Raw genomic sequence first — 12,122 nt, forward strand, 5'->3', positions numbered from 1 at the left:
ACCCCTTTGTCCTCACAGACGTCTCCGTATTGACCTCGGTGATGTCTCACCGCTCATTTTTCCCTCCTATCAGGTAGCTGCTTCCAGCTAAGTGGCTGATATGAGTGGGCGCCAGCAACCCATCTCAGACCACAAAGAAGAGTTAAATCAATAGCTGCAGTGTGTGTGTGTGTGTGTGTGTATGTGTGTGTGTGTGTGTGGATGTGAACGTCCAATAGATGATCAGGGGAATATGCGCTGACATAATGCCAGAAAATGGCCAATAATTAAATCACTATCCAGACCAGATTTTTCTTGACTGCAGAGGCTCGCCAACATCAGCTTACTGAGAGGCTGCATAATATTACATAACAATACAGTTCTTACAGTCGAGAGAGACCTGCCAAAGCCTTAGCAGTGGCCTACTGTGTGTTTCTGCCCTGTTTCACTGCACTAGTTAACCAGACAGCCAAACAAACAAGCAAACAAACCAAACAGCCAGCTAGGTTGTCAATTTCACAGCTCTTCAGTTAGACAAAACCTGCCAGTGTTTTGCTAATTATGTGTCTGTAGATGTAGTAATTGATTAAGTGGTCAGTGGTCAGACAAACAGCTTTCCAACAGTGCTACAGTACTGCTTCAATCATGGTTAAAGAGCCAGTTCACCCAAATTACAAAAAAGTACTTACCTTTATTGGTATTCATCATCTGTAGATAGTTTTTTTGAGATTCTGTCTCTCTGCTGCTCCCCTAAATACAATCTGGATAATCCACTGTTTGGGAGTATTTATTCATCAGAAAGTAGGTCTAATGAAAACTGTGGATTATTCAGAGTATCTAAGATATTATTTCTGAATAGACACATTTTCAATGCTGTGAAACTATTATCAAAATTCCATTCATCTCCATTGTATCACATATATCAAAACCAGGACAAATAAAAACAAAACTATCTGCATGGCTCAATACCGAATGAGAAAATATGTTATTTAGGCATATTGGCCTTTTAAACAACCAGCATGACCAAAGCATAGCCAATCGTCAGGCTAACCAGTCAGCGAGCATATTGACCTGTATTCCTGCCTTTTCTTATAACTGCAGTAGCAACAGTCAGTGAGAGAAGCAGCTGCTGCAGAGGAAAAAGTTCAGCACAAAGTTACCCATAATCCATTTACTGTATCTCAGTGGATCCAGCCTGCTCACAGGAAAGTGAAGGCTTTTCTTGAATCTGATGGATATTGTGCTATTGTGCAGTGCAGTCAAGCTGTTATACAACTGTAGTGTGGTTTCGCATGCTGCATATGTGTTAATGTGTGTTCATTGTTGTGGGTTTGTGCAGCGATGTTTGTTGTGTCAGTGGTTATACAATATGGTTATGGTTATGGGGGAGACAGAGGTTATCTGAGGAAGAGGTCAGCATCTGCTTAACCTCCTGCCATTAGTTGCATCACAGTGCCCTCTGTGCAAATGTCCTACTTAAGTGTTCACAGACTTAAGTGTTGCATAAATGTTTATCACCATGAACAAAAGAAGGAACTTTTAATTGCTTAAGTCATAATGCCTAAATCTTTTTTGTCCTTTTTGGTTTCCTTTATTTCCTTGAATTCTTATGCTTTAAAAGTCTTAGCCTTAGCGAGGCTAGACAGGATCAAGGTCATCAACTTTAACCCCACCCCGAGAGAGTAGGCTTGCAAAATGAGGAACTGCTTCATTTTGCCCTTGAGCTCACCTTTTAAACTTAAAATAAACTTTGCCCTTTGCTCTTCTGCAGTGCATTTGCTCAAATCTGTGTTAGAAAGCTACACTCTTATCTGTTGAAGTCTTCACGCAGGGATAAGACATTGTGTCTGTGTTTTAACCAACAGGTGTTCAGAAAAGCCTCTTATGTAACAATGAAGGGCTCGGTGTATCAGACGGATGAGAATATCAAAGCCTGTTAGATTACAAAGCAAACACAGCTATTGTGGGTGTGATATTAAGTGTGTGCGTGTGTTTGTTTTCAAACTTCAGTAACTATGTGGATCAAATGTCCTCATAAGCATAGAAAGATGAAAAAAATCCCCCAAAGTGACGATGTTTTGTCTTCACTGACCACAGTAAGAGGCTGATATAGGGTTAAGGGAATGTATGTAGTCAGTGAAGGTCTTGCTTTTGTTGGCACGTGTCTGTTTTTTTTTTTTTTTCTGCTCACAGTCTTATACACAAGATGTTTATGTCAAACTGTGTCCCCAGGCGGTGAACTTCTGGCAAGTGCTGGTGATGAATGACGAACATACAGAGCGTCGATACCTGCTGTACTTCCTGTTGGGCTGGGGGCTTCCTGCTCTAGTCATCATCATCCTGGTTATCGTCTTACTTGGAGGCTTCGGATGGACCATACACACTGTTTATGGACTGGTGCAAGGGGATGTGTAAGTGTATACAAATATGTAAAAAAGGGTGTATGTGTTTGTTTCTTTACAACAGTTGAAAGGGAGATGTAATAGACCCAACGCCAACGTCATCTGTTTTCATAGTTGTGTGTTTTTTAAACCGGTCCGAGTCAGTCATGGTGACCTCAGTTTCTTTTTTTAGGCTTAGGTAAATTCCACTGCACACTAGAGTAGAGCAAACAGAAAACACCTGAGCCAGTGACATCATGTGAGGAGGTGGCTTACCCAATCAACTGAATGAATAAATGAATGAGGTTCAGTGTTTGCACACGTCTCCCCACATAGAAACTCTTTACCTTGGAGGTGGAGGCTTTCACACAGCGGGAGTGTAGTGAGAAGGGGGGAAACCTGGAATAACCTATATATTGTATAGCTCTGTGTGTGTGTGTGTGTGTGTGTTTTATGTGTGAGGTATAAATAACCAGTTTCTGTCTATATTTAGAGAGCACCTCAATCCTAAAACACTACAAATGAGGTCACTTTGAAAAAAACTTGCACAATGGTCCCTAGAGATGTGACCATGTTTTAGTGTGTGTGGGTGTCTATGTAGTGCTTAGTGTGAAGCAAACTTTTTTACTTTGCAACATGTGTGTCTTTCTTCTGAGTGGCTGTCTTTCATGTGTGTCCATGATGGGCGAAGTCAAACACTGATTAAGTTAGAACCCTTAAATCACATCTAAAATTAGCCAGTGGTCTTAGGTGTGGCTGTTATCCTTGGTATCGAGTGTGTATGCGTGCTTCCTGTGGGTGGGAGGATGTGAGACAGTGAGTGTATACCAGTGGCGGCTGGTGAGGGAAGGACAGGAAGAAAACCAACATGGGATCTTACAACTAACCGCCTCAAACTATATCATTGTCCCACCTGATGAAATCGGAGGGGTGGGGGGCAATTTTATATGCCAATAAAACAATTTGCTTGAGTGGTGTAAAGGCTGCTTCTTTAAAGACATTTAGCATATATATATTGTCTCTAAACATATAAGTGCTTATTTTAGCCATGGAGTGGATCAAATGTGTCATTTTACCAACAAAGTGAAATTCAAATTTATAGTATTGTTCTATTGTGACAACAAATTTATGTTCTCATCAAAAACAGACAAGATATCACATGATTTACACATGTTTCCTATGTATTTTCTTAGTATACAGAAATATATAAAGTAGCACAAAGCTTATAATGTGATACAGGTTCAGATCAGTGCTGAATACTAGAAAGATTGAACACTAAAAACATTCACAGATCTAAAAGTGTAGGTTCACATCAGAAAGTATTAATGCATGTATCAAATACATGACTTACACACTCTTATCTATATGTACGATATACAAAATATAGTCTACAAAGCTGATATGTTAACACTAAGGGTGCTAACATGAACACAAAACTCACGGTTCGGATCATATCACGGATTTGAGTTACGGATCAGATCATTATTAGGATCAGCGAAAAAAAGGGGGGAGACAAATAAAACTTTGTTTTCCATTTACTCTGTAACACACTTTCAGCCAGAAACAGCAGCGAACTTTGGCCCATGGTCTTGAATGAAAACAACATTTAAGATGTCCAATGTTTAAATAAAATAAAATAAAATAAAATGTATAAAATATTCAGTGCTCAGTTATTGCAATATGAGGCACGAAACCTTCCTCTTTTAAACAGTGAATGAAACAGCCTCTGTCCACATCATCAAAACTTGATGATAACAAACATTCACCGCTAACATCAGTTAGCAGCTAGATACTAATTAGCTGCTCAGCTGCAGCACATTAAACAGCGGGTAAACATAACTCAAATGTCACATTGGACCCGTTAGATGCTGGTTTGATCGTTGCTCTTCAAAATCCCTGTTAACGTTAGCGACATGCTGTCTGTCCATGACTTGTACTTAGAGCAGTTTGTTTACGTTGTCTTAAATGAGACATTAAATTTTGCAATTAATCCGCAGTTCATATGCCTGCTGAACCGTGGGGGGTAGTTGATCCGTGATCTGTACGATCCGTACAGATCACGGATCAACTACAATCAGTTACACCACTAGTTAACACTTGTTATTCTAGTTACTTTAAGCTTATTGCTCAATATACGGCTCAGCTTAATAACGAACTAAAGAAACTGTCAGAAGCAAGCAGCCAGACCTCCTGCACACTAATCATACAACATCAACAGGTGTCTGAACAACCACTCAATTAAAAACGAATGAATGAGTGAGTCCAGACAGCTCACTGTAACTTCAACAAGCAAACTAACGTTACCCACAACACATTATATGATCTCTGCTGCATTCTTGTTAGGGAGATAAAAAAACACAAAAAAGCCACACAGAGACATTTGACCATCAGAGATGAAATTAGCGACCAAAGAGACAGAGAGAGAGAAGCTGTATCTGACTCACGTTATGTAGTATTCATGTCATAACGTCCATTTGTAGCTGTTGGTCATCTTGTTTGTTAGTTAACAGAACTTTGTGGCTGCTGGTTAACCAGTCTGATATCATTAGCAACAATGACAAACAAGCTAACTCTCCTGGTTGTTTCTCCAGTTGCTTCTCTCTCCAGCCTCCCCGGCAGCGTCCTGCTGCTGCTGCACTGCACAGACCAGATAATTTCTCCCACTAGCTTAACAACAGTCCTTAACAGTCCTTCCATGGATGTATAAGAGTCCTTCAGGCTGCTACAACAAGCTAACTGTTGCGTTGGCTAACGCAAGGAGCTATCTACTGCTGCTACTCTGCCTTACAGTGGAGAGAATTGAAGATGAAATCTGGAAACTATCATTGAATCAACTTGATGTCAATATTGCATTCTGGTTGTTGATTGGTTAGGGAGGACGTCCTCCTTTGGAGTGTCATTTTACATGTCATGGCCAATCACAGATTAGCATGAAAAAAAATGAAATACATTAAGTCCAATGTAAGAGATCCCGCCCTGCGGAGGACAGCAGGCACCCGTCCTCCTCTGTCCCCCACTCTCCACCAATCGCGCGCCCACCCCCACCACTTCACACACTTCCCTTTCTCCTCCCGCCCTGCAGGTGTCGCTGTTGAAGCATTTTAAACAGAATTTCAGTAATGGATTTTTTTCCAAAGAGGAGAGAAAAAATACTTTATAAATAATACTGAGATTTGGTAATGGTTTATTTCAACCAAATATTCTTTTTTATATTTTGATCTCCCTTTTGCCTCTCAAAAAATAGAGGAGGATCAACCTCCTCTGCCTCTATGGACCAGCAGCCTCCACTGGTGTATACATGTGAGATTCAAGGATACCGAGGGGTATTCAGTTTCCTGGGAAGCTTACCTTCCTCTTTGAGGCAATGAGGCAGCCTTCGACTTTGACCTCTCTCTCTCTCTCTCTCTCTCTCTCTCTTCATCAGTGTAAACAGGTAGCTTCTTGTTTTCTGAAGTTGTTTTCAGCCTGCCTGCGTACAAAAAGGTGTCAGGCTCAGACCTTGCGTCATTAGGCGTTTTTGTAAATTGTATTATTGTAAAACCGTTTTGTTTTTCATTAGTGAAACACCTTTTTTATAGTACTTGATACTACATACATGTAGAAGTATAATGAGATAAGAACATAATAGGGAAAGGCACTACTGAATGATACTTTTTTCTCTGTATTTGTATCCTGTATTTGTCATAATATCACATTCCTTTAATTGTCAACCCTCCTGTCATGAGCTCATGCTGATACCCTGTCTTCCATATAGTAAGTAATTACACAGAGTGCCTAAAGGTTTTCCTTTATCGAGCTAGGTCTCAGTTTGTGTGGTTGAGAGCTTGGACCTCATTTAATTTTTACTGCGGTTTTGGTAGGTTGTACATCTTTTAATTAAATTGAGGCCCCTCTTAAATTTAATGCATCTTTAGATTAAAGTGTGGATAAAACTTTCTCTAATGCAGTACATCTCATAACCATAATTTTGATTAGATTTAGATTTGTACAAAATACAACTTAAATACAGTTATAGTATCTTGCTACTGTAACTCTTGTTTAAGTCCAGCATGATGAACTGTGTTACCTGGACACACTGAGTCACGGTTAGTGTGGCTACTTTATTGCCTTGCTGTCAGTAATTTCCTGTAGAGACAAGATATATTTGATTCATATCAATAAATGTATATAAACCATTACTTCACACTGTAAATGTGCTGTATGTATAAAACAAAACCCCACAGCATCCATAAGAAAATTCCCCTCAAAGTGCTTTATAAAATAACAAAAAAATAAAAGAGAAGATATACAATCAGTCAATACACTGAAAAAGAGGAAGGAAGTAAAATAGTCAATGTCTTTTGTTAACAGTTGCTTAAAAGATTCAAAGGCAGATTTTTCCACAGTTTGGGTACAGAACTACAGAAAGCAGCTTCACCATAGGTTTTTGTTTTTTATGCCTTTAGTAGCAGAGAATCTGTGAAGCTAAGGGATCTATCAGGGGCATTGCATCATATAAACTAAGTAGCCAGGGGCAAGTCCATAAATATCTTTATATACAAGAACAAGAATATTAAAATTTATCCCTAAACTAACTGAAAACCAGTGCAGAGACTTTAAAACAGGAGCGATATGAACTCTGGCAGCAGCGTTCTGAATGGGCTGTCACTGTTTTTTAAACTTTTTAGGGAGACCTGTGAATGGTGCATTGCAGTAGTCAAGCCTACTTGTGAAAAAAGTATGCACAAGCCTCTGTGCATCTCTGAGAGGAAAAACAAAGGTCCAACCTCGGTTATATTCTTCAAATGATAGAACATTGCTCATTTCATTTGTGCTCTCACTAACCACCCTGAAGTCAGGAAAAGAGACCTCTGGGTAATGTTTCTTTTTTCATCCACTGCAAGAATCCCTGAGATTTCACTTTCTTGTGAGACTTTGAGTACAGTAGGATCTCATCCCCCCACAAGGCCACAACAGTACAAATATCCATATTACAGTGTGTTTACACTCTCACAGTCTGGCTGTCTTGCTGGGACAGTGTGATGCAATGCTTTATTTGGCATACTTCGTGTCATGTTATGGCTAGCATTGTGCCAAATATTTCTCTGGGATTACTCAAGCCTGTGGTGAGGTCCTATCTGTATTTTGCGCTCCCACCAAACCGGGAGCTGAGCTTGTCTTGTGAAAAGGACAAAGTCACGAGTGTTTTGATTGAGTTGTTTGGCTGTTACAGTTTACATGAGGATGTTGATTTTCCCAGAGACAAATATTTTGCTCAGTTTTCTTAAATGAAGAAAAAATGCATCTGACTGGACAGAATCTTGGGAAAGACTCCTGAGATTTCCCAGAAAAATGAGAAAGACAGTGAAAAATAACTGAAACATACTGACACACACCAATAAAAAAAAACAGTAGAAACCGAAAGAGCAATAAGTTAAGATAATGAAGGAATAAATTTCACTTTTTGCCAGCTTCCTTTCGACCTTTTGTATCAAGACTGAAATTCAGTTTGTCCTCAATGAGCGTTAAACATTGCTCCTTTGGCAGGATCAGCAGATGAACTCGCATAACTATTCCTCATTCATCTCCTTCTCAAAGCAGACAAATGTATCTTGTTGTTTGTTCTTGCAAATGTTCTTTCATCTTTAAAATAGAAAAAACACTTTTAAGCGTCTTTGGCCTCAGATATTATCCAACTGTAGCTGCAGGGTGACCTGGTTGTTGAGAAGATTTAAAAACATGCTTATTTTGCTACTGAAGGCGAAGGCTGCTGTTGAGCAAGAATGCTGTGAGTCTTAGGCAGGCTCAGAGGTCTCACCAAACAGATCCTGTTTGTGAAACTTGAGAAAACAAGGTTTTAACTGGAGTAAATATAGAGCAATAAAGACATGTAATGCGGTTCTGTTTTCTAGAGCTTATCCTTGAGCTGGGCGCACTCTTAACATCGTGCTTTTTAGCTTGACTTCCCCCTCTCTCGCCCTCCCTTTCCCCTTCTTTTCTCTCTTTGTTCTGCCCTTTTCTACATACACTAAGACAAAAACCAATCACTCACATCTCTGTCCGTCCCTCCTCTAGGTGCTTTATCCCGAACATCTACGCAGCACTGTGCACAGCAGTGCTGGTGCCTCTCATCTGTCTGGTTGCAGTGCTGGTGGTATTCATCCACGCCTACCAGGTCACTCAGCAGTGGAAGGCCTATGATGACATTTATCGTGGACGCACTAACAGCACAGGTACCCAACACACCAGCAAATAAGTACACAAACACACTTACATCTTTATACATGAGCATGACTTTGAGAATGTTCCAATTATAGATATTATATATTGCACTTTAGGAGGGAAAAGGTACACAAAACGATAAAAACTCAAGATAAAAGTGCCTACGTGTGCAATCACACAATCTCATTTTGTATCTCTCTCATGCACAAACACAAACGCCACAGAAACAAGTAGCCTGCTGCCAAGATGCCCTCAGGAACCGGACTGCATCCACCCCTATTTTTGGCTATAGGTTTCGGCCCCTATTTTGCTCAGCTACAGACTCTGTCTCTGTCTGCTGTGTGTACCCAAGAGATCCGTAATATGCATTTACAGGAGCTCAAAAGGGACAATGCATCACCAATACCTGCTTGACTGATGATTTAATGCTATAACAGTCTCGCCTTTATTCAGCCATTTTACTTCTTTGACTTAATGAAATGATTTGCAGAACTTGACACAGTTTTAAGAAAGATGTATGCAGCTGTTACAGATTGTAGTAGAAGTGTGGGATGTGCTTGTGGTACACACTGCAACTCCAAAACCTCTACCACATCTGATCTGTTTTAATTGCATATTTAACTTCATTTAAAGCACTAAATACATTAAATGCAGTGTAGTAAGACAATAACTAGTATGCACACGACCTCAAAGTTGTTTTTTCTGTGGCGTTCTTCTTTGCTGGGAAACAACCATCGTAGAGTTATGGTTAGTATGAATCAGTTGAAATTATTCAGTGCAGTCGATCATTCCACCCCGCACATGGGAATTCTTGCCAAAGCACTTTAGTCCCACAGTGTCATGGCCTAAGCTTGTTTTGCTCAGTCTTGGTCCTCCAATGACAAAGCAAAGCCTGAATTAGTGCCACTCCTTTGGCTGGCGAGCAGTTTGCCCTACACGCTGTGTGTGGCCTCTGAAGTAGGGTAGGAAACCAAAACAGTGCTTTGTTGAGCTGCAGTTAAGTGTGCATTACTTAACAAGAGAGCAATACTTTCTCATATACACCACCAGACTGAGGCTAAATCTGATCATGTAAGATTTTTTACCTAACAGGAGCGTTTTACTTTGAGGGATAGCAAAGGGACATGCAGGAAAAGGAGAGGCAGAGATCAGGAGTAGACAGGATAGGTTTGGGGTGGGTTGAGGAATAAGAATACGGTACTGTGTTGTATATTGAATGAGGAAAGCAGAGATGAAGCAGTCAGCACAGCAAAGAAGGTTACAGCAGCCTCTAAAACTCAGTGTTTACTCTGAGAGAGAGAGAGAGAGAGCGTAAATGAGGGGAAAGGTAGGTACCTCACATACACTATTCAAAGCAGCAGCAGTGACTGTGTGAGGAGTGTGTGAGCACAGACAGGACAGCCCTTGAGGTGTGTATCTATGTGTTCAATTTTGTGTAAAACAGCTTCACTGTGAAAAGGCTGCTGGTGAATGGGAATTCAAATTCATTCAAAAACAGACAATTAAACAACTACATTCTTGGTAAAAAGTTCATGCAATGAGGGATCAGTGTTTGTTGAGGCTGTAGTGTTTTTTATCTTGACACATAGTGACACATGACACATATATAAAACTATGAACACAGCATGCACACAAACAGTATGGACTACATTTTGTCTCGGTTTTCTTTCCTTAACATTTTCTTTATTGTTGGTTTTGGTTTCAGGCACAGTGTATGATTCTCTGTATTAAATATCAGCATCTGCTTTGTCTCAACATGTTCAGAGTCCAAAGGGGAATAAAACATATTTGAGGGAAAGGATTTTCATATTCTATTGTTCTAATCACAGGCTGTGTGTCTGCTAATTCCCTCGACTTACTGACGTATCTGCAATGTATCAGAGAAGATTTCAAAACCACATGCACTGCTGCAAAACAGAAGTACAGTAAAAACAACATGAAAACATCCTTTGATTAGATTGATTTTTCAACCTGACAGGTTTTGCAGGTACTTTTTACAGTTAGACAGAATATATATAGGTCACCAACATTTCCAAATTCCTTACTACAATAAAGAAGTGAGGAGATAAGGTGAGGGTTAATCTGTGTGTGTGCGTGAGTGTGAGAAGCCCACATGTAAAACTCACAGGGCCATGTGAGATAGAGCAGGACCTCTGACGTCAGTGAAATCAAGCATGTGTGCCTGCATATTTGTCCCAACCTGCAGACATGTACCTGTACCTCAGCATAGATTGGAACTCTGCCGCTGTGCCTTATGTAAGACTCGCCAGCAAAAAACAAAACATCAGCTTAACCAACCATACACAGCGGTGTCAATTCTAATCACATCAGTGAGTACTTATGACACCCCCCCCCCCCCACCCACAAGGTGTGTTTTCAAGACATGATGTTCTTTTGATGCAGTAGTGAGCAGACTCTCAGTTTTCAGCAGAGCAGAGTTGAATGAATAACTGTTATTGTTCTATTTTATGGCTCTGAGTGCTCCCTCAATGCACTTTGATCATTGATTGGTCAGGAATGTGGAAACAAATAAATGTGATGGGTGAGGTTTGATTGCACAGTGCTGCATTATGTACTTGTTGTGTTTGAGGCGGTGCTATTGCTATATCTGGATGCCAGACACGTGTTTATGTTTTGCTGTCACAGCATCATGATCAATTGCCTTGAAATGCAAAACCATATGTAAATGTTGTTCACAATGGATTAGGACTGGATTAGTTTTCTCATACCTGGTTTAACAGATGTATTAGTAATGGCTCCATTATCCACATACCAAGATGTCAACTTGATACTGAGATTATTTGGTATAAACACCTTTCCTGTTTGTAACTATAATTGAGATGAATGTAAATACTAAAACAGCAAAGCCTCAATGTGCTTGTGTATTCTAATGTAAATAAGATTTGTAATTCAAGACCACTGCTTCCTGTTTTCTGTTTTCTGGAGGACGGAACGGATATTAGTAACATAATTCCAAACTGCACAGTTATAAAGTTAGAGCTGAGTTTATATTAGGGGGGTGCCATTTTTCCTGAAGGAAACATTCACACTCATTCAGTGTTTTTCTGCTGGCGTAAAAGTATACAAGAAAACATGACTGTGAAACTGTAGTGCTCAGTCAGCCTGTCAGTAGTCTAATAGTGTCATTACTCTTAACGGAATATTCACAGCAATTAAGCAACGTTTACAAAAAAACATAGCGTTACTATGTATGTATGTTCATACTTAGTGCACACACATTACTTGTGTATATGTGTTCATGCATGCTCAACACATGCTTATTACAGCTGCTTGTTATTACAGCTGCTGACCTCTGTGACAGCAATGTCAGCACCATCTTAAGTTTGTGTCTGTCTGTTTTTGTTGAACCAACACTCCCCTCTCAGTTTGTCTTCTCATACCAGGAACCCACTCTGATCAAATGTAAACTGTCCACCTGTGGAGAAAAGTAGGTCCCTTGTGTCTAGCAAAAATGCCTAGGAGTAGTTTAGCGCAAAAGTTGCACCACTAGGGGATTATTATGTTTGTTTATTTTAGATCTCCCAGACAGAAAGATGCCCA

The 12,122-nt window shown here is 40.0% G+C and overlaps 1 protein-coding gene across 2 annotated transcripts in view; it reads left to right on the forward strand.

Annotated features, from left to right (window-relative positions):
* adgrv1 (adhesion G protein-coupled receptor V1) overlaps positions 1–12,122 on the forward strand; it is a 113,177-nt gene that overhangs the window by 84,417 nt on the left and 16,638 nt on the right. For both annotated transcript variants that reach the window (XM_044369112.1, XM_044369120.1), the window contains 2 exons: positions 2,212–2,390; positions 8,415–8,572. In XM_044369112.1, the coding sequence (XP_044225047.1) occupies positions 2,212–2,390; positions 8,415–8,572 (337 nt within the window). The remainder of the gene's footprint in view (positions 1–2,211; positions 2,391–8,414; positions 8,573–12,122) is intronic.

Source organism: Thunnus albacares, chromosome 2 (genome assembly GCF_914725855.1).
Source record: "Thunnus albacares chromosome 2, fThuAlb1.1, whole genome shotgun sequence".
Taxonomy (NCBI): Eukaryota; Metazoa; Chordata; class Actinopteri; order Scombriformes; family Scombridae; genus Thunnus; species Thunnus albacares.